Genomic DNA, 17,772 nt, shown 5'->3' with positions numbered 1-17,772 from the left:
AATTTTCTTATTCCAATTTCATAACCAAATAGCCAACATCAGACAAATAAACCTGCATTCATCATCATAGCCTTAACATTGTGAAAATCAATAATGACGAAAATTCCCTTGACACTGTGAAAATCAATAATTACGGAAATATCTTTGACATTGTGAAAGAAATTGACAGAATTCGTTACTTGTTCTTGAATTGCTATTATTATGAAACTACAAGCCACAATTGATCAAATTGAAACTACAGGGGTGAAAAGTGAAGAAAATGTAACTTTTGGCCTAAAAAGAAATATGCGTCAAGTCCAAACGTCGGCTTTAATCTTCTACTGTTTCCATTGTCTGTACGGAGACACTCACAGAGCAATTGCTCGCCTGTTGATGCAGAGATCATAACGTTAGTGTTGGATCCTTCAAACTGAATGAGCGAATCTTGACCGTCCGATCTCGTTCACATTGCCCTTCAGATCCAACTCTCTGGCCGCCCATCTCGACCCTGATCTCCCCTCAACGATTGTATTCGCTAACAATTTCAGGTGCATAAACTTCTCTCCTCATTTTTTCCATATCAAATCTGAACTCGTTTCATGGATGAATTTTTTATTTAGTTACTGGTTTAATTGTCTGCTTGTTGATTTATGGATGAATGTTGACAGTTTTGTTTGGTTTCTGAGATTTTTTATGTAGAAATTTGGAAGTTTAAGCTTTATTTCACGTGAATTATGATGGGTTGGTTTTGGTTTTGGAAGATTGAAAAGTGAAATGAGTTTTTATTTTTGTTCGTACTTGATTTTCTTCTTTAATTGTTGCTCTGTGCTGGAAAATAGTGAATTTTACTTAAACACTGTATAATTTGCAAGTTGCTGAACACATATATGTAGAATTCTAATAATAAATACACAACAAAACATATATGTAGACGCTTGTCAAATGATGTCTGTCAATCAAACAAGGTTTACAAAGATTTTATTCGATGAGTTCTGCCAAAGTGGATGAAATGTATGTTGTGAGATAGGGAGTTGTGTAATTACATGCAAAGAACTAATAGCATGTTGAATTGTTATTTGGATAAATCATCCTGATCAATAAGAACCGTTTTGGGTCATTTTAATTTATATGAAATAAGATAAATTCTTTAGTTTCTGTGGCATGCTTGATGGTTACTGTAGATTTCATAATTTCATATAAACAGAGCTTAATTGCTGTTCCTGTTAGTCCCTTCGAAAACCATTATCATTAGGCTACTTGTGCAATTGAACTAAACTGAGAAAACAAAAAGGAAAGGAGGAAGATTTTTCCCAACTTAGCATTTTTCTCATAAGAGTACTATCAATCATCTCAGATCATGAATCATTTTGCCATGATGGTCCCATTTTTTTTCACATTCCTTTTCTTTCTTGGGAGTCTTCAATTTTAAAGGCATCATCCTCCATATTGATTGCAGTAACAGTCTTTTTGTTTTTGTTTTAATTTTTATAATGAGAAACAAAATTTGATTAATGTTAGCAATCAGATATTACAGAGGACAAGGTGGTCACTGAAGCCAAATATAAATGCAGGTAATAGTACAAATTTTCAATATGATGACAAAAAACTGCCTCCTGCAAAGTAGAAGCCTCCAATTTGCAAAGTTAGCAACAACAAAAAAAGTTATAAAAAAAAAAAAAACAGAAACCTGCAAACAGTACCAGGCGTTTGTTGCTCATGATCAAACCACTATAATTTCCTTTCTGTCACTTTGTTCGCTTGTTATACTCTGTGTTACACTAGAGAATGTTTAATGCATCTAGTACTAGTATTTCACTTTTCAAATTGCTCTGCTATGTCAATAGCTACATTTTAGGTGATTCCTTCCTATAGGCTACAATTTCAAGTGGGCCTGTATCATAGTGCTTCTGAAATGAAACTAGTGGTGATGCCTTTTGTTCCTATCCTCTCAAATAGGAATATGTTTCTTTTGAAAAGAATTTTTTTTATGGAAGTTCCATCTGTGAACTTATTTTAGTAGCCTTCACTCTCTTGTTGATCTGTATCTTAAGCAAGCCAAAACAATTGGTTCGCCTGCAGACGGCTTCTATGGGAACAGAGGAGATTAAGAAAGATGTCAATGCCAGCAATTGGCAAACAGATTTGGCCTATGACCAGTGGAAAGCACTCCCTGTTTCTGGTCCACGACCTCCGGCTCGCTATAAGGTACACCTATATTACAACTTTAAAGAAACTCTAAGATTAAATCAAAGGGAAATATCTTCTGAAGTCCACTTTCTTTCTCCCCCTTGATTCGTAAGATTAAAAGCTTTTGTTTTGATGGCAAGTGGACAATCAAACTTTTTGTGTATCTTTAATGAAATGTACTCATTATCTATCACAAAGATATTTTTTATTTGTTTTGAAAAAAAAAAGGAGAAATTGTTGACTAAATACTTACCATGCTGTTTTTCTTTCCACTGTAGCATGCTGCTGTAGTAGTCGATGAAAAATTATACATTATTGGTGGGAGTCGTAATGGTAGGCACCTATCCGATGTTCAGGTATTGTACATGCTCAACTACTTTTTGACTTTGAGGTCCTTCTTTTGCTGTAATGTAGTATTGGACTCTTCTTGCAGGTCTTTGACTTTAGAAATTTGTTATGGTCTAATATAAAACTGAAACCCAATTCCGATAAATTTGAAGACAGTGGCTTGCAGGAAGTTCTTCCGGCCATCTCTGCTCATAATATGGTAAAAATTCATGTGCACAATTATCTTTTGCGTTTGTGTGTATTTATTTGTTTATATTTGCCCTATACTCCTTTTGTTTGGTTTTCAGTAGGCAGTTGAACAATTTTGTTTCTGTCTTAATAGGTTAAGTGGGGAAACAAAATTCTTCTTCTTGGTGGAAATTCGAAGAAATTGTCTGACAAAATAATAGGTTTGTTACTTCAACAGCCATATTGTTAGTTCATGGATAGTGTAGATCTCTCCTGAGACATTTGATAGTTCACTTTAATTTCCATATTGTTAAATCCTTATGCAATGTTAATGGACTTGTAGTGTGGGTCATTGATCTGGAAACGCACCTCTGTGGCATCTTGGAGACCTCAGGAAAAGTTCCGGTATGATGATCAAATCCATGTTTTTCCTTGTGCTTTTTGCTTTCAACTGTTTCATTATTTATTATTTATTTTTGTTTCAAAGTTGGGTGAATTATACTTTGGCCTCCTGTGCTATCACTTTGCTATTTATTTTTTGTCAAGTTGCATAAAATAAACTTTCCCTAGGCAAATGCATTTCACGTGGATGTTATATCCATTTCAACTGTAACACCCGAGTAATTTTGTGATGGCAAAGTGATATTTGCCCACATGGTGCAAAGTGAAAATAGACCATATAATGGGATCTCAATATGTGATATTCCTTCTCTAATTTGTTTGCTCTAATATATTTGATTTTGTTCTGTGGTAAATGAAACTGTTTGGTACGCATGCCAATTATATTTCAGGTAGCTCGTGGGGGGCAGTCCACAACACTGGTTGGTTCTAGACTGATAATGTTCGGTGGAGAAGACAGGAGTAGAAGATTGTGGAATGATGTTAATATTCTGGATCTAGAGACAATGACCTGGGATGTGGTGGAAGCAATGTAAGTATCTTTATACTTTTATTTGAAACTACTTCTATGCCGTGCTTTTCAAAGAGTTATGCATTACTTTCTTGTGTTATGATAGGCAGACACCTCCAGCTCCCAGATTCGATCACACAGCTGCAGTACACGCAGAACACTACCTTCTAATTTTTGGTGGTTGTTCTCATGATAGTTTCTTCAATGATCTTCATGTACTTGACTTGCAAACAGTAAGTTGTTTACCGATCACATTAAAACTAGTCTACAAACTGTGCTCTGTACAATACCTGTGCATGTTAAAATGTTTTAATTTGTTATTTTTCTATTGACAAGTGGATTTCTGGGCTAGAAGCATATTGGAGGTCATTGTTCAAATTCAATGTAGAACGTTGTTAGTTGGTAATTATTATGTTGTCTGGCAAGACAACTATTACCTACCAACCCTTCTGAGACCATATTGAAAAGTATTTTCACTTTAGATTTATACCAAAATTGATATTTATTGTTAGAGCTATTTTTCTATGTATGAATTCAAGCTTCTCAAATTTTTTGCTTCTATCCGGCCCTTTAATTAAATGAAAGAAGATTCATGTTTTTTTTTTGTTGCTCTATCTGTATACTCTCTTGAGATCAGAAGATTCAAACATCATACGAATCAGTAGTGGGCTGCATGCATCAAATAGAAGTTCTTGTCGGGTTTTTGGACAATAAGAGAATTAGGTTATGATGAAGAGCAAAGTATTTAATTGCTGAGTCTGTCCATTTGCCTTCTACCATATCCCACACATCCTGGGATGTTAGAGTATTTGTTGAACTTATTATTTATAGTTTGAGAGGAGCGTAGTTTTGAAGGTTTTCATTCATATCTTGAAAATGTAATTACTTCGTCCTATATCAACAATATGATTCTCAATGCTTTTTAAGCTGCACATATTAATTGTTGTATTATCAATCTTTTTTGTTTCTTCCCCACAATTTGCCATTATTTTTCAGATGGAGTGGTCCCAACCACAAGTTCAGGGTGAACTAGTCACTCCTAGGGCTGGTCATGCTGGTATAAAAATTGATGAAAACTGGTATATAGTTGGCGGCGGAGATAACAAAAATGGTATGCATAATTATATGCTTTACTGAAATCTATAATGAAACAACTTATTCACTTAATGTGTACTCTTGTGGCTTTTACTGATTTGTTGATACATTTCCTTTGCTAGCTTTTATGATACAAACTATTAAATGTTACAGGTTGCCCAGAAACTCTGGTATTAAATATGTCTAAGCTAGTGTGGTCAGTGCCAACCAGTGTGAAGCACAGGGATGCACTTGCAAGTGAGGTCTGTTCCTTTCTTTGATTATATATGTGTTTCTTCTACAAGTTTCAGTTTTAAAAGAAAGTTGGATGACTACATGGGTTGAGATACAGTTCCATAAAAATACTTCAGGAACATGGCAGTGATCATAGTTAGTAATATACGGGATGGAAAGGATACATATGCCATACACACCTGCATAATTGGCTAGATTTTATACCTTTTAAATTCTTCTCATTCAGCGGCTCATTCTTTCAATCCTCAAAAGGAAAAGAAAAAAGCTTTTAGCCCTTTTCACAAACTATGCTACTGATGACAATGCGAATATTCTTAAGCAATAATTCCATTAGAAAATATGGAGTGCTATAAAGAAATTAAATGCGTCCCGAAACATTTCTGACACTGTAAAATATACATAAAGGTAAAGGAAACAGGAATAAGCATGTGAAGTAAGAGAGATAAAATGTTAAGAAAAATAAAGGAGAAATAGAATGTGATAGAATATTGATGAGATCTTAGTATTTGGGGAAAACAAAGCTCCCCTCTTTTGAAAAAGCCCCTTAAGAATATAGAATTTGGTTAAAGGTCCAATTCTTTATTTAATATTTCTTTCTGCTTGTGTTTTGTCTGTGCCTATTACTTAGTCATGTACGTCATTGAAAAAAGTCTATGTTCATTTTCGTATAGTCTGTATCTGTTAGGGTTGAGTGTCAATACTCTAATATGAGTAAACATGAAATTCTATTATATCGGTTTGCACTTAAGAATATGGTTTGGAAACAGGGACTCAGTGTCTGCTCAGTGACTATTGATGGAAAGAAGCATTTGGTTGCCTTTGGTGGCTATAATGGGAACTATAGCAATGAGGTATGTTAATGACAAATTTCATGTTCATTACTCACAAGTCTATATTGTATGAATACAAGTTATCAAGTGCATTATATTTTGCATATTTAAAGTGCAGTAACGTTAGTTTTGTGACCAGTAACTTCCACATGACTCATAATTGAAGTTGTCTAATCTGATAAGTGGATATGGTGTCTACTTGAGATACATGGGCCATGGCGATCAACATCTAGATGAAAGCAAAGTGAAAGGGTTCATGTACTCATGTGATACACTGATACTCATCTTGAGGTAGCAATGGGAAAGTGGACATGATGATTTGTAGTACCACCCTAAAACAAGTCAGGATAAAAATAATTTGAGTCAGGCTTAAAGTTTTCTTGGAGCTTGTTTATGTAAAAGTTGCAACTCCATCCAAGTTTGTTTGAGAATGGCACCTTTTAGAAAAGAAAAATCTCCGGTAGTATAGTTCAACATGGTCAAATTTGTGCATTCGACTGGTTAAATAAATTGTCTTTATGTGCATTTATTTGCTAGTTGTCTGTGCTATCTCAAAAGGCTCTACTGTTGTTGTACCAGTTCTCTAAGGTGTGTAGCTAGAGAAGAGAATAGGACAAAGATACACTTTCTGAAACAAAAGATCTCCCACAGTTGTGCAGTTACTGTGCATATGGTGATGCATAATGGCTACAGAAAATAACATAATAAAAACCAAGAAAGAGAAAAATGATAGTTTATGATCACCAATCCTAGAACCAACTTTGTGGTGGGGTTTCTATCAAAGATTTATACCTCCCTCTAAAAGGGTAAGGAATGAGTGGAACCTACCCTCCAAAAAGAAGCTGCTATCCTGATGGGCATGCACTTGCCCTCTGTAGTGCCAAAAGGGTATTTATTACACTAAAGATTGAGCCCCAATCCTATTATCTGATCTTTGTCCTGTATTCTTTTGTAATTAGAAGGTTGAAAAATAGTCCTTTCTGGTGTCTTAGCAATGAAATGGAACATGGATGCATTTGACATAAATAAGAAAATTAGAACTGAGCGCACAATATTATATATATATATATATATATATATCATATATAAAGAGGTAATAAGAGATGATAGACAAGGAAATTAGAACTCAGTGCATAATGTTTTATACTCTCTTTATGCTGGACAATTACCATTTAGAGTGATAGCCTGGTTATTTGTTAACTTCCTGCGTAGTACTCTAATACTAGATGCCGAATCTTACAGCCTAATCGATGCCTAATGTTCTCTCTTCTGAGTTTGCAGACAGCTGTTTTTCCATGAATTTTCATTGTAGTTTGTCAATGTAATTTGTTCTCTTATTTGATTTCTTTCCTCTTCTTTTCTTACAGGTTTTTGTAATGATGCCCAAACCGAGGGACTCATTACAACCAAAGATATTCCAGTCACCAGCAGCAGCTGCAGCAGCAGCTTCTGTCACTGCTGCATATGCCTTAACTAAAATAGACAAATTAGATTTCAAGACAGCAGAATTGAACTCCAAGGGGACTGAAAACCATCATTATGAACAAGATTTCACAATTGACCTAGAAACCCTTACAGAGGAGAAAAGCGTGCTGGAATTGTCGCTTTCAGAAGTCAAGACAGAAAATTCTAGGCTCGGGCAGGAGATTGAAGAAGTCAACAATACTCATGCTGAGTTGTCCAAGGTATGCTCCTTAGATGCACTAGTTAGCAAGGTGATTATCATGTTTTAGAGTTTTTCATCCTTTCAACTTTCCCATTCAGGAACTTCACTCAGTCCAAGGGCAACTAATAGCTGAGAGATCAAGATGCTTTAAATTGGAGGTTTCTCCTTCCATCATTTGTATTTTTTTTTCTTATTTGGCTTGGGTCAATTATTGACGTGCCCTTCAACAGATGGAATTTGTTTTACATGGTGGCTGATTCTTTTTCAATATTCTATTTGTAGGCTCAAATCAGTGAACTACAAAAGAAACTGGAATCAGTGCAGTCCATTGAGGATGAAGTACAGGCACTTCGGGGACAAAAATCTGCATTGGAACAAGATATGGAGCTTGCCTCATCTGCTCAGAGACAAGGTTCTGGCGGGGTTTGGCGGTGGATTGCTGGGGGTGGCGGCAGCGATGCATAAAAGTTGTAAGGGCGGTGCATGAAGTCCTGAAAAAAAGGGGAAAAAATGGAAGTCCTTTCCAAAATATTGAATTGGGGAGGAGCACCTATAACTGTTATCTGTGACAGCTCTCTCAAGAAACTCGGGCAGATCTCAGCAGTGGCCTGGCGGAAGAATATGTAAAACTAATTGCATTTTGTCGGAATGGAAAATCTCGAAGTGATGACCCTACAGTAAGATTTTCGTATTAAGATAGTAAAAGGATGAAAAATACAGTCTAAGATAGGAATATGTTTCTGTAAAAGCATTGTTGTTTGGATTCCATAATCAGTCATTTGATCATTTTTTTGTATCTTCAGATTTTTATTCTTGTCTGAAGTGATCGTGAGTAAGGATTTGTCAGATACAGTTGTTCGAAGTGTTTTTATTCTCACGGCCTCGGTAAAGGTTTGTGATATTTAATTCTTTTGGCCAATCCAACTCGTCATTACACTAATCTTTGATTAAAGTCGGTCAAGTTTTGTGTGTTACAAATTTACAAATACTGTCGCAAATTGAATTACTAGAAGGATTGAGATTTCAAATCTGAAATCTATTTTATTACAATGAGAATTGACTGGATTGGGATTGATTGTTCGCAACCATGATGATCAATTTTACCATGGTAAAGTTGTTCCTATGAAACTCAGCTTTGGTGGCTGAAGCTTGAGCAGCTTTGGTGGATCAATTTTGCATTTGTGCAACTCATCTCTCTCTGGAATGAATCTGGACCCTAAAGAACTCATTAAGAGTAGGGAGAGGATGCATTTGCGCCAAAATCTGCATGTTTGGGCCTGATTTCATGAGGATTTGTAGTAGCATTATAACAGGTAATTAGCCCGAACTGTACTCCAAGCAATCCTAGCCGCTAAGGTTGCTGATATATAAACGACTTTAGAAGAAGAGAGAAATGTCCTCACCACAATTACCTCAGTCAAATTGATTAAACAGATTTCACACAAATTCCGAACAAGTTTTGGCAATTTCTAGAGCCAATTCCTAGAGCTTTTAACACCATTGAAGATTGTTATGTCATCTTTTATTTTATTTTATTTTTTATCTCCAACTCACCTAAAATTCTAGTTGTGATCATGCTTGATTCATGCAACAATAATTGAGTATGAGTGGGTAATTCTTCGTTCCGAATAGAGTTCTTCCGACTAGTGCATGTGAGTTGTGACGCTCACGGTGACGGTGTTTATATAAATTGATGAAAATTAAATATTTCATACGTGCACATGAGGTGGCAACGCAGTGAAAAAGTGAGTCTATTCTCCCATTCCTTCTTTAGTACATCCGGTTAAATTCACGTAGAAGACAACTCAATATAATATTCCTTATTAAAGAAAAAATAAAAAATAATATATTTGACATGGGGGTGATGAAAAAGTAACTAAAAGGTAAAATTGACAAAATTCAAATTACAATAATTAAAGGTTTGTTGCTCCTCTGGTTAACTCTTCGTCGTTGCAATTTCAAACATCGATGCATCAGTTTGCAGAGGTTCTCTTTACTCTGTAAATGCATAAGCCTTGGTTTTCCAAGCTCATATTGACGATCACTGATCAGCCCTTCGATAACCGGTCAGCCTTCTCTCTGTCTTTTGCTAGCTCACTCTCTATGAAATAAAAAGTTGCTTCGTTTTCCTTTTCTCGAATTTTGTTTGATTCAAAGAGTTTGGTTCTTGTGGGCCTTGAGCTGAAAGTTCAAAACTTTTCAAGTTTTGGAGCTCAACCCCCGAGAAATCAGACCCCATGAGGCTGTTAGAAAGCTCCAAACTCAGCCTCTTCAAGTTCAAAGCTTGCTCATTAAGCTCACAAGTGACCCCGTTTGGCCCCTTCAATTCATTTGTGCAAAAGAGGTGGAGAAAGCCTGTAATTTCCGCCCAAACACGCTTAGAAGATCGAACCAGGGACTCAAACCTAGACAAGCTCACAACCCACCTCAAGAAACTCGATATCATCTTAAAACTCCATGTCCTCATGTCCAGTCGGAAGCGCGGACCATTTGTGTCCTTACAGCTAATGTCCCGATGGAGGAACGTCGTGGGGCTTAATGTCGGCATTGGCGCCTTTGTTCACAAATACCCACATGTTTTTGAGGTGTTTACACATCCGGCACGGCGCAATTTGTGTTGTAGGATAAGCAAGAAAATGATGGGTTTAATAGAGGAAGAAGCAGATGCTATGAAACAATTGGAGCTGGAAGTTGTCCATCGGGTAAAGAAGTTATTGATGATGTCTGTGAGTGGCACTCTTCATCTCCATGCTTTGAGGTTGGTTAGGAGAGAATTGGGGTTGCCTGTGGATTTCAGGGAATCCATTCTTGGTAAATATTCGAAGGACTTTAAGTTGGTTGATTTAGAGGTTGTAGAATTGATTAGTAGAGATGAAAATTTGGACGTGGCTGAAATTGAGAAATGGAGAGAGAAGGAATTTAGAGAGAAGTGGTTGAGTGAGTTCGAGACAAAGTATGCATTCCCTATCAATTTCCCAACGGCGTTTGAGATCCAGGCTGGGTTTAGAGATAAGTTGAAGAATTGGCAAAGACTTCCTTATGTGAAGCCTTATGACAGGAAAGAGTCTGTCCGCATTCGTACTTGTGGAGGGATTGAGAGGTATGAGAAACGGGCGGTTGGTATTCTTCATGAGTTCTTGAGTTTGACAGCAGAGAAGATGGTTGAGGTTGAAAGGTTAGCTCATTTTCGGAGGGATTTCGCCATGGATGTTAATGTGCGTGAGCTTATCCTGAAGCACCCTGGAATTTTTTACATATCAACCAGACGTAATAGTTTAACTGTTTTTCTTAGAGAGGCATATAGTAAAGGGTGCCTCATTCAGTCTAATCCGATATATGATGTTCGGAGGAAAATGTTGGACCTTGTTTTCCTAGGGAGTCGAAATACTAGAGAAATGCCAGCTCAAAAGGAAATCAAGGAGTTCAAAGTAGATGGGGATGGTATAATGGATGGAGACTGGGTTATCACAATGTTAGAGAACTTGGAGAATGGAAGTTGAAATTGGTAATTCAAGGTTTCAGGAATACAGTCAGATTTAGGGATGGAATTATGGATGGAGACTGGGTTATCCTTGTATGAGACATGTTTCATCTCTTAAATAACTTGAGTTGAGCCCCTCAGTCAAGAATGTGTGCCCTCACAGACCACAATGCGGTAATTTGTAGTTCCCAATTAAGATATCCCTTTTAATATCGTTAACATGTATGATTTTGTGGTTGGAAAAAGGATCTCTTATTTGATCTGTGAAATTTTACTCTGTAGTTTACGAGGCTGCATCATTGCAGCCTTCTCTTTGTTTTTATACAAAATCATTTGGTATTTGTTTGAAAATAGATCATGCTTGTCTATGTTTATAACCTGTGATTTTACTCATTAACTATTGACCCAAGCATTCACAGGCTTAATTCTGTTCTAATAATAGCTAGCTAGTCAGTGATATAACTTTTGTAGGATTATTTATGCCATATTAATTATCCATCTCATAATTCGTCTTGTGCTGAAACCAGGATTATGTTAGGACATGAAAATCTCTGAGCTAATCTGAACTCTAAGAAAGTCTTGAAAACTTGCACTTGCCATATTACCTTTTAGTTGTTTCATGGGGTTTCATATCTCCTAGCTGATTTATGTTGTTGGTCCAAACTAAAGATGGAGAGTGAGAAAAAGAGGCTAGGAGTTCATTTAATGGCGGATTTGAGAGGGGTTATCAATTAATTTAGGAACCTTCTGTGGTGGTGCACTATTGCTTCTGCTTAATAGTGTCTTTAAAATACCTGTAGATCAGAACAAGGAAGAAACTTCTTCAATAAGATTTGTAGAAATAATAACATTTCCATGTAGGCACATGCAATCCCATGCTCCAACTATATTTTTTCATAAAGTTGCAGTCACCAATTATGACTTGATTCTTCTTCTGTTCTTTGTTTGTAATTCTAATGGCAGAACTGGGTAGTTTTTAGAAAACTTATTATTCCTGGTTCCGAAAAATAAAATAAGGAAATTAAAGACTTTATGCTTTAGTAATCAACCAGTTCCCTGGTATCTCTCTAATTTGGTGGTTGTCAAAGTAAATTGGAATGTAGGGGCATGACATGGAGGAATCATTCTCCAGATGAGTTTAGTTGTTTTCATTTCAACATTAAGCAATTAACACTGTCCATCTGGCTGAATCAGTTGGAAAGACAAATTCTCAGACATCGTTTTCAAGGGAACTCCTAGGTTGGAAAGAGATAATATGAGAGTTCCAAAATGTTCTGGTTGATGCTTTTTATGTTGGTATTGCAGACTCTCTATGTAATTTATATGTCTTCATGTATAAATTTTATCATTATTCTAAGGGCCTCATATATGCCAAAAATGATTTATTTCCTTGTAATGTATATCCAAAATGGTATGTAAGGAGTATAGGAGATAACAGCAACTACTTTTTGTGTTCTAGGAATACGACTTGGACATTTCCCAGTATCTTGTTGGGGTGTGTTTCTGGTACTTGGTTTTTCCTTCTCTTTGTGACTTGACTTGTCTGAACCGGTTACTGACTGATCTGTCATCTGTTGTACAGGCATAACTCTATTTTGCTATGCTCTAAGAACAACATGACAAGGCTAGTTTCTGGAGGACTAGATATGAGTTACACAAGAAATCTGCTTGCCTTCAAATATCTGGGTCTATAACATTTTGGAGCTAAGCTCTATAGCTTTTTCCCAATTTAATATTCTTTTACAACCAAAAGCACCACAGATTCAGGGGCTCATTCCGGTCATTAGTCTTCAGGACCTCTCATTGCATTGCTTCAACTCAAACATTTGATTAGTGAGCAGTATGTGTTGGCGATATTAATTAAGTGAGAGGAGAATTGGATTGGTTCTTAAAGTGGAGAACATGGATTGGTTCTTCAAATGTAAAAAACTCAATTGTATGATTCAAATGACAATCACATGCTTTGCAATCTAACTCTTTCCACCTTAATCTTTATTTTTATAACTGCATTATCCTCTATATATTTAAACAAGGTACTAATTATGTTCGCTCATGCATTAGCAGGCCATCGCACGTTTGACTTTCTAAAGGTCCTCCAGGTTTCTAGCTTCTCCTGGAATTTTGTAAAAGGAGTTGGGCCTGCAGATGACCTTGGAATGGCAGAGGAAGAAAACATCACAATCTGGAGACTATTTGCTCTTTGCTTTGTAAATTAACCAGTTCCTTCCTTAAGATTTTACTTGCAGGTGACCTCGGAATGGCGGAGATAAACCCAACTCTTCTTACTTTTTTGTATGGGGCCACCTGAAATTTCCGAATAGAAAAGTTAAAACAGTGTTTCTTAGACTGATGGCTACAGAAAAAAGAGGCAAAATTACAAAGAGTGACCTGGCCGGCAACAAATTGAATGACTTGGTCTTCAGTGAGTCCATCTGGACTAGCTGCTCGCACCACATATGCCATTGGTATTTGTCCTGCTTCTTCATCTTCAACCCTGCAGTTTGTTTTTTGTATTATGGAAAGAAACAGATATAGATAGAAATAGAGAATGACAGGGAGACGCTAAGTGGCGCACGGTATAACCGCTGCATCAAGAATTTGAGGGTGACTCAAAAGTATTGCCTCCAATTCTGCCGGAGCAACCTGCACAATGATTCAAACTGTTTAATTTGGAGTGCGTAAATCAATTATGATTAGCTTGTGTCTATTTCTTGACATTTGGAAAACTATTCAATTTGTAGAAAAATGCTAGAGAGATCACACTTTGGTCATACTTGCTGACCACTTGATGAGGCAGTGAATTAACATCAATTGTCACACATGCGGTAGCTAATCCGGTCTAAAAATGTGATCGCTCTAACATTATTGTTTGGTTAATTATACAAACATCAGTCGTAATGTGAAATATTGGTTCAAATATCCATTCAAGTAAAGTATTGGTGATAAGATGAGTTTTACCTGATACCCATTATGCTTGATGAGCTCCTTGATCCGATCAACAATGTAAAGAAGCCCATCCTCATCAAAATAACAAAGATCCCCAGTTTTCAGCCACCCATCTGAATCAATTGTTGCAGCTGTTGCTTCCACATTCCCCAAATACTCTTTCATAATAGTAGGACTTTTCATCCACAGCTCCCCTTCCTTATATGGTGGCAAGGCCTCTCCAGTCTCAATATCAACTATCTTAGCACAAAAGGTTGGCAGCAACAACCCACAAGAGGCAGAGTGAGCCCTAGCCTGTTCATCCGAAATGAAAAACGTTGCTGCACCACAGCTTTCTGTTAGGCCATAGCCTGGCCTCATCTGGACCCAAGGGAACCTCTCTCTGAACTCATCAACTACTTCTTTGCTCAATGGTGCAGCTCCTGAACTTACCCTCCTCAACGATGACAAGTCACACGCAGCTTTGCTTGCATGCTTTACTAGTCCAAGAATCACCGGCGGCACGGCAGGTATGTTACTCACCTTGTGAGTTTTTATAGCATCCAACATGGTGTTGAACTCATACTTTTGCATCAAAACAGTGGTGGTTCCTGAGCAAAACAATCCAAGACCAAAGAAAGCGAGCCCGTAGATGTGGAACATAGGAATGAAGCACAGAAACACATCATCTTGAGCTGATGTCCCGTCCACAGTCCATCTAAGCGTTGTCATAACGGCAATGAAATTTGCATGTGTTAGAACTACACCTTTGCTTGTCCCAGTTGTCCCTGAAGAGTACAAAATAGCAGCAGTGTCCGACTGAGTTGGGCGGGCTTGTATTAGCTCGGTTGGAATTGGATCACAGCCTTCAATCAATTCTTCAATGCACAGAGAGTTGTCTCCACTCAACAATGGCCTCGATGTTAAAATTGTAGGCACCCCAGTTGGGGCCAACTTGTGAAGCTCCTCAGGAGCTGAAATAGCAAGCTTGGCACCCGAGTCACGAACTTGCTTACCGATTTCTGACTTGGTGTTGAGTGGATTGGCAGTGGTTAAAACTGCACCAATGGATAGCACTGCCAGGCATATTGTTGGGTACAGAAGTGAGTTTGGGGACAAGAGAAAAACCACATCCCCTTTTCTAACCCCAAGTCCCTGGTACAAGCCTGAGGCAAGACACTGAATTGAGTGATGAAGCTGTGCATAGGTGACACGCTGGTTGGTAGCTGAGTCAATGAGTGCAACTCGTGACTTGGCCTGGTGATGGGGTGGGAACTGTGACAGTACAAATGTGGCAGTGTCAAGGTCATGCCTGGTGGGGATTTTGTGACGGTGACCGAGTTTGGGCAGGGCATGATATATTCCGGTTTTGGCATCAAAACCATTCATACTTCCGTCGGTATAGAGCTGATCATCGCCGGAGAATTCTTCAGTAGACATTGTTGCAAATGTGGTACACTAAAGTTTGGTGTAACATGGGGCAAATAAATAGGACAGTACGTTGGGTTATATTATTGTTGTCTGAGTATGACAAGGTCGAGGTTTAGCTTTGTTAAAAACGTCCATCAAAGTTTATAATTATAGTTAATTGCTTAAAACATATATATATATATATCATATATGTTAGTAGCCGGCGGACCAGTTCAACGAATATTCATTTATGTTTTATGATTATGCCTTAAGTGGTACGTAATATGGTTGATAATAACTTAATAAGACATGTACTAATGCCAATTAGCTAGACAGAAATTCCTGTCATATACCAGCCATACAGAAGAAACAAGAAGGAAAATATTATATCAAAATACTTGTCTCCTTCCTCTCGAAGTAGGAACTCTTTCCTGCTAATCATAGCTTTACATGCGTGCATACATTTTTCTTTTTGTGTTTTGATGAATTGCTTAGGTATCAAACTGTGATTTACAGAAATTATAAATGTCTCTTTCGAGGGTAGGAGGCAAGCAGTGTCCAATAGTATATAGAGTGCATACTCTGAGGCATAAACAAGAGAAAAAAAAAAATCATTTATGGTTGAAATTAGATGGGATTTGATGAGCTCATTTGAGTTTTACATCATGTTTATTTGTTACTATAAATGTTATAGCATTTGCTTAGAGCTTGAATTAGTAAACAAGTTCTCAGAAACTCAATGGTCCCAATTAGGCAGAAACAAAATATGTCAATTCATTTTGCAACTGGCATTGTGCACAGAAAGCCTTTTTCATCTGGAAAAGCTGTTGTAATTTATTCCCAAGTGCAAGTAGTCTCCAAGGTTGTCTGGTGATTTTCAACTTTCTTACATAATAAGGCCTCCCAGAAAGAGAATATGAACCTAACCACCCTTTTAAATTGAAAATCTTGAGTAGCAGCATCATTAATGCGAATCATATTACATCTGATGCTGTTCTTGTTACTCAAGGCCTTAAAACAAGATTAAAAATTTGGCATATTAGAGAAAAATGGAGGCTAAGTTGCAAGGGACTTGTAGCTCAAATAGGTAAGAGCATTTACACATTTACTTGAGATTGTGTTTTTGATTCTCCTCTCAACCAATATTGCTTATATAAAAAACCAAAAAAAATGAGGCTGAGTTTTCACAGAGGGACACAAGTATTACAACTTTACAAGTGCTTTCGTGGTAGATTAAAGGCAAAAATGTCATTTTTTGTCAATGCAGTTTTTCGGATTTTCTATTTTTGTCCTTGTGGTTTCAATTCTAATTTGACCCATGTAGTTTGATATCCATCGCAATTCAAGGACGCGTCCAAATTTCCGTTCAATTTCATAATACACCTCCACATGAGGGATACTTGCTTATTCCGTCACGAAATTGAACAGAAATTTATACGTGTCCTTAAATTACGATGAATATCAAACTTCAGGGATCAAGTCAAAATTGAAACTATAAGAACCAAAGGGGAAATCCGGCCGCAAACTACATGGACCATAAGAAAATTTTTCCCTAGATTAAATAAGTGGTGAAGTGAGGCCTTGGGCCTTTATTTAATCTCCCACAGGGAACTCCAGCCCAAAGGAGCCCATCAAAGTAGATCCTAGAGAATTTTATCACCCAAATTAGAAGCTGAACCATCAATGTAAAATAGTTACGAGAATCTGTCTACATTTTCGCACCACCAATTCATTATTTTTATTCTACAAATTCAACACCTCCAATAATTTTTTTGTTGGAACTTGCTTTTTTCAACGTAAACAGACAAACACATTTGTCCTCTTTTGGTTTGGCTGGTTGAATTGAAACTTCAGCGAATGCATAGTCTTGTCTTGGTGTGGTGTGGGATGTTGAAAACACAAGCACCAGAAAATAGTGGTGGGCACTAAAAGGAGATAGAGATAGAGATGTATATGTAGAAAGATAGGCCCTTTTAGGTTAAATTTGTGCACTTGGTTTATGCTCATGAAATTCTGCCCACAGATTCGAGGACTAGCTAGCTGTTTGACATTTTTTTGCAACTAAAACAACTTGTAGGAACCACAGAACTAGACCATGTCAAATTCTTGGACTTTGGCTGTTGGAATGCTACTGCAGAATCTATATATATTTATATTTTTTTTTCAGAGGAATATATTCATAAAATATTTTGAGTCACTATTATTGAATTCGAATATTGGAACTTTTCTTATAATAAAATTTTGAACTACTATGAAGACCAGCATATAGTGTATGCCCAAATCTAATTGATGAGGCATTTTCTATTCTCAACCGGATGAAGACCCTCCCTCATTGCCAGCCCGACGTTTTTACATACAGCACCTTAATAAAGGTTTGCATTGATGCTTTGATATTCCAATTAGTTGAGTCCTTATATGAGGAAATGGTTGAACGGTTAATAACACCAAAGTTCTAGATTTGTCGACGTTGGGTTTAGACGCAAGAACAGAGTAGTAGAAGAGATCGTGACATGTTTTGCCTACATGCACAAGATCATGG

The 17,772-nt window shown here is 37.1% G+C and overlaps 3 protein-coding genes across 9 annotated transcripts; 2 read left to right on the top strand and 1 right to left on the bottom strand.

The window, feature by feature from the left end:
- The first annotated feature begins 316 nt into the window (after nucleotides 1–316).
- On the top strand, nucleotides 317–8,336 carry LOC103331483 (Galactose oxidase/kelch repeat superfamily protein). 3 transcript variants are annotated; one of them, XM_008234103.3, is made up of 15 exons: nucleotides 317–527; nucleotides 1,505–1,550; nucleotides 2,059–2,184; nucleotides 2,445–2,522; nucleotides 2,600–2,713; nucleotides 2,837–2,903; nucleotides 3,026–3,087; nucleotides 3,474–3,613; nucleotides 3,699–3,825; nucleotides 4,589–4,703; nucleotides 4,841–4,929; nucleotides 5,689–5,772; nucleotides 7,119–7,436; nucleotides 7,516–7,575; nucleotides 7,700–8,336. In XM_008234103.3, exons 2-15 carry the CDS (start codon nucleotides 1,545–1,547, stop codon nucleotides 7,880–7,882), a joined length of 1,569 nt encoding a protein of 522 aa, XP_008232325.2. In that variant the 5' UTR covers nucleotides 317–527; nucleotides 1,505–1,544; the 3' UTR covers nucleotides 7,883–8,336. The 3 variants fall into 3 exon arrangements, with proteins under 3 accessions (XP_008232325.2, XP_016650156.2, XP_008232327.2); XM_016794670.2 differs by having other exon boundaries at nucleotides 326–527; nucleotides 1,498–1,550; XM_008234105.3 differs by lacking the exon at nucleotides 1,505–1,550 and having other exon boundaries at nucleotides 326–527.
- A 1,001-nt stretch (nucleotides 8,337–9,337) lies between these two features.
- On the top strand, nucleotides 9,338–13,817 carry LOC103331481 (Ubiquitin carboxyl-terminal hydrolase family protein). Of its 5 annotated transcripts, none has more exons than XM_089051855.1 (3): nucleotides 9,338–11,072; nucleotides 12,481–12,834; nucleotides 12,963–13,817. In XM_089051855.1, the coding sequence occupies exon 1, from the start codon at nucleotides 9,655–9,657 to the stop codon at nucleotides 10,915–10,917; it is 1,263 nt and encodes a 420-aa protein (XP_088907981.1). In that variant the 5' UTR covers nucleotides 9,338–9,654; the 3' UTR covers nucleotides 10,918–11,072; nucleotides 12,481–12,834; nucleotides 12,963–13,817. The 5 variants fall into 5 exon arrangements, with proteins under 5 accessions (XP_088907981.1, XP_008232322.2, XP_088907980.1 ...); XM_008234100.3 differs by adding an exon at nucleotides 12,358–12,393 and having other exon boundaries at nucleotides 12,481–13,817; XM_089051854.1 differs by adding an exon at nucleotides 12,358–12,404 and having other exon boundaries at nucleotides 12,481–13,817.
- Nucleotides 12,806–15,263, bottom strand: LOC103331482 (putative CoA ligase CCL5). The gene is made up of 3 exons (XM_016794669.2): nucleotides 13,857–15,263; nucleotides 13,474–13,541; nucleotides 12,806–13,392 (listed from the first exon to the last, which is right to left on the bottom strand). Exons 1-3 carry the CDS (start codon nucleotides 15,261–15,263, stop codon nucleotides 13,074–13,076), a joined length of 1,794 nt encoding a protein of 597 aa, XP_016650155.2. The 3' UTR covers nucleotides 12,806–13,073.
- Between the last annotated feature and the right edge of the window lie 2,509 nt (nucleotides 15,264–17,772).

This window comes from Prunus mume, linkage group LG5, assembly GCF_029339155.1.
Source record: "Prunus mume cultivar Tortuosa linkage group LG5, ASM2933915v1, whole genome shotgun sequence".
Classification (NCBI taxonomy): Eukaryota; Viridiplantae; Streptophyta; class Magnoliopsida; order Rosales; family Rosaceae; genus Prunus; species Prunus mume.
This window is presented reverse-complemented; position numbering and strand designations above follow the sequence as displayed.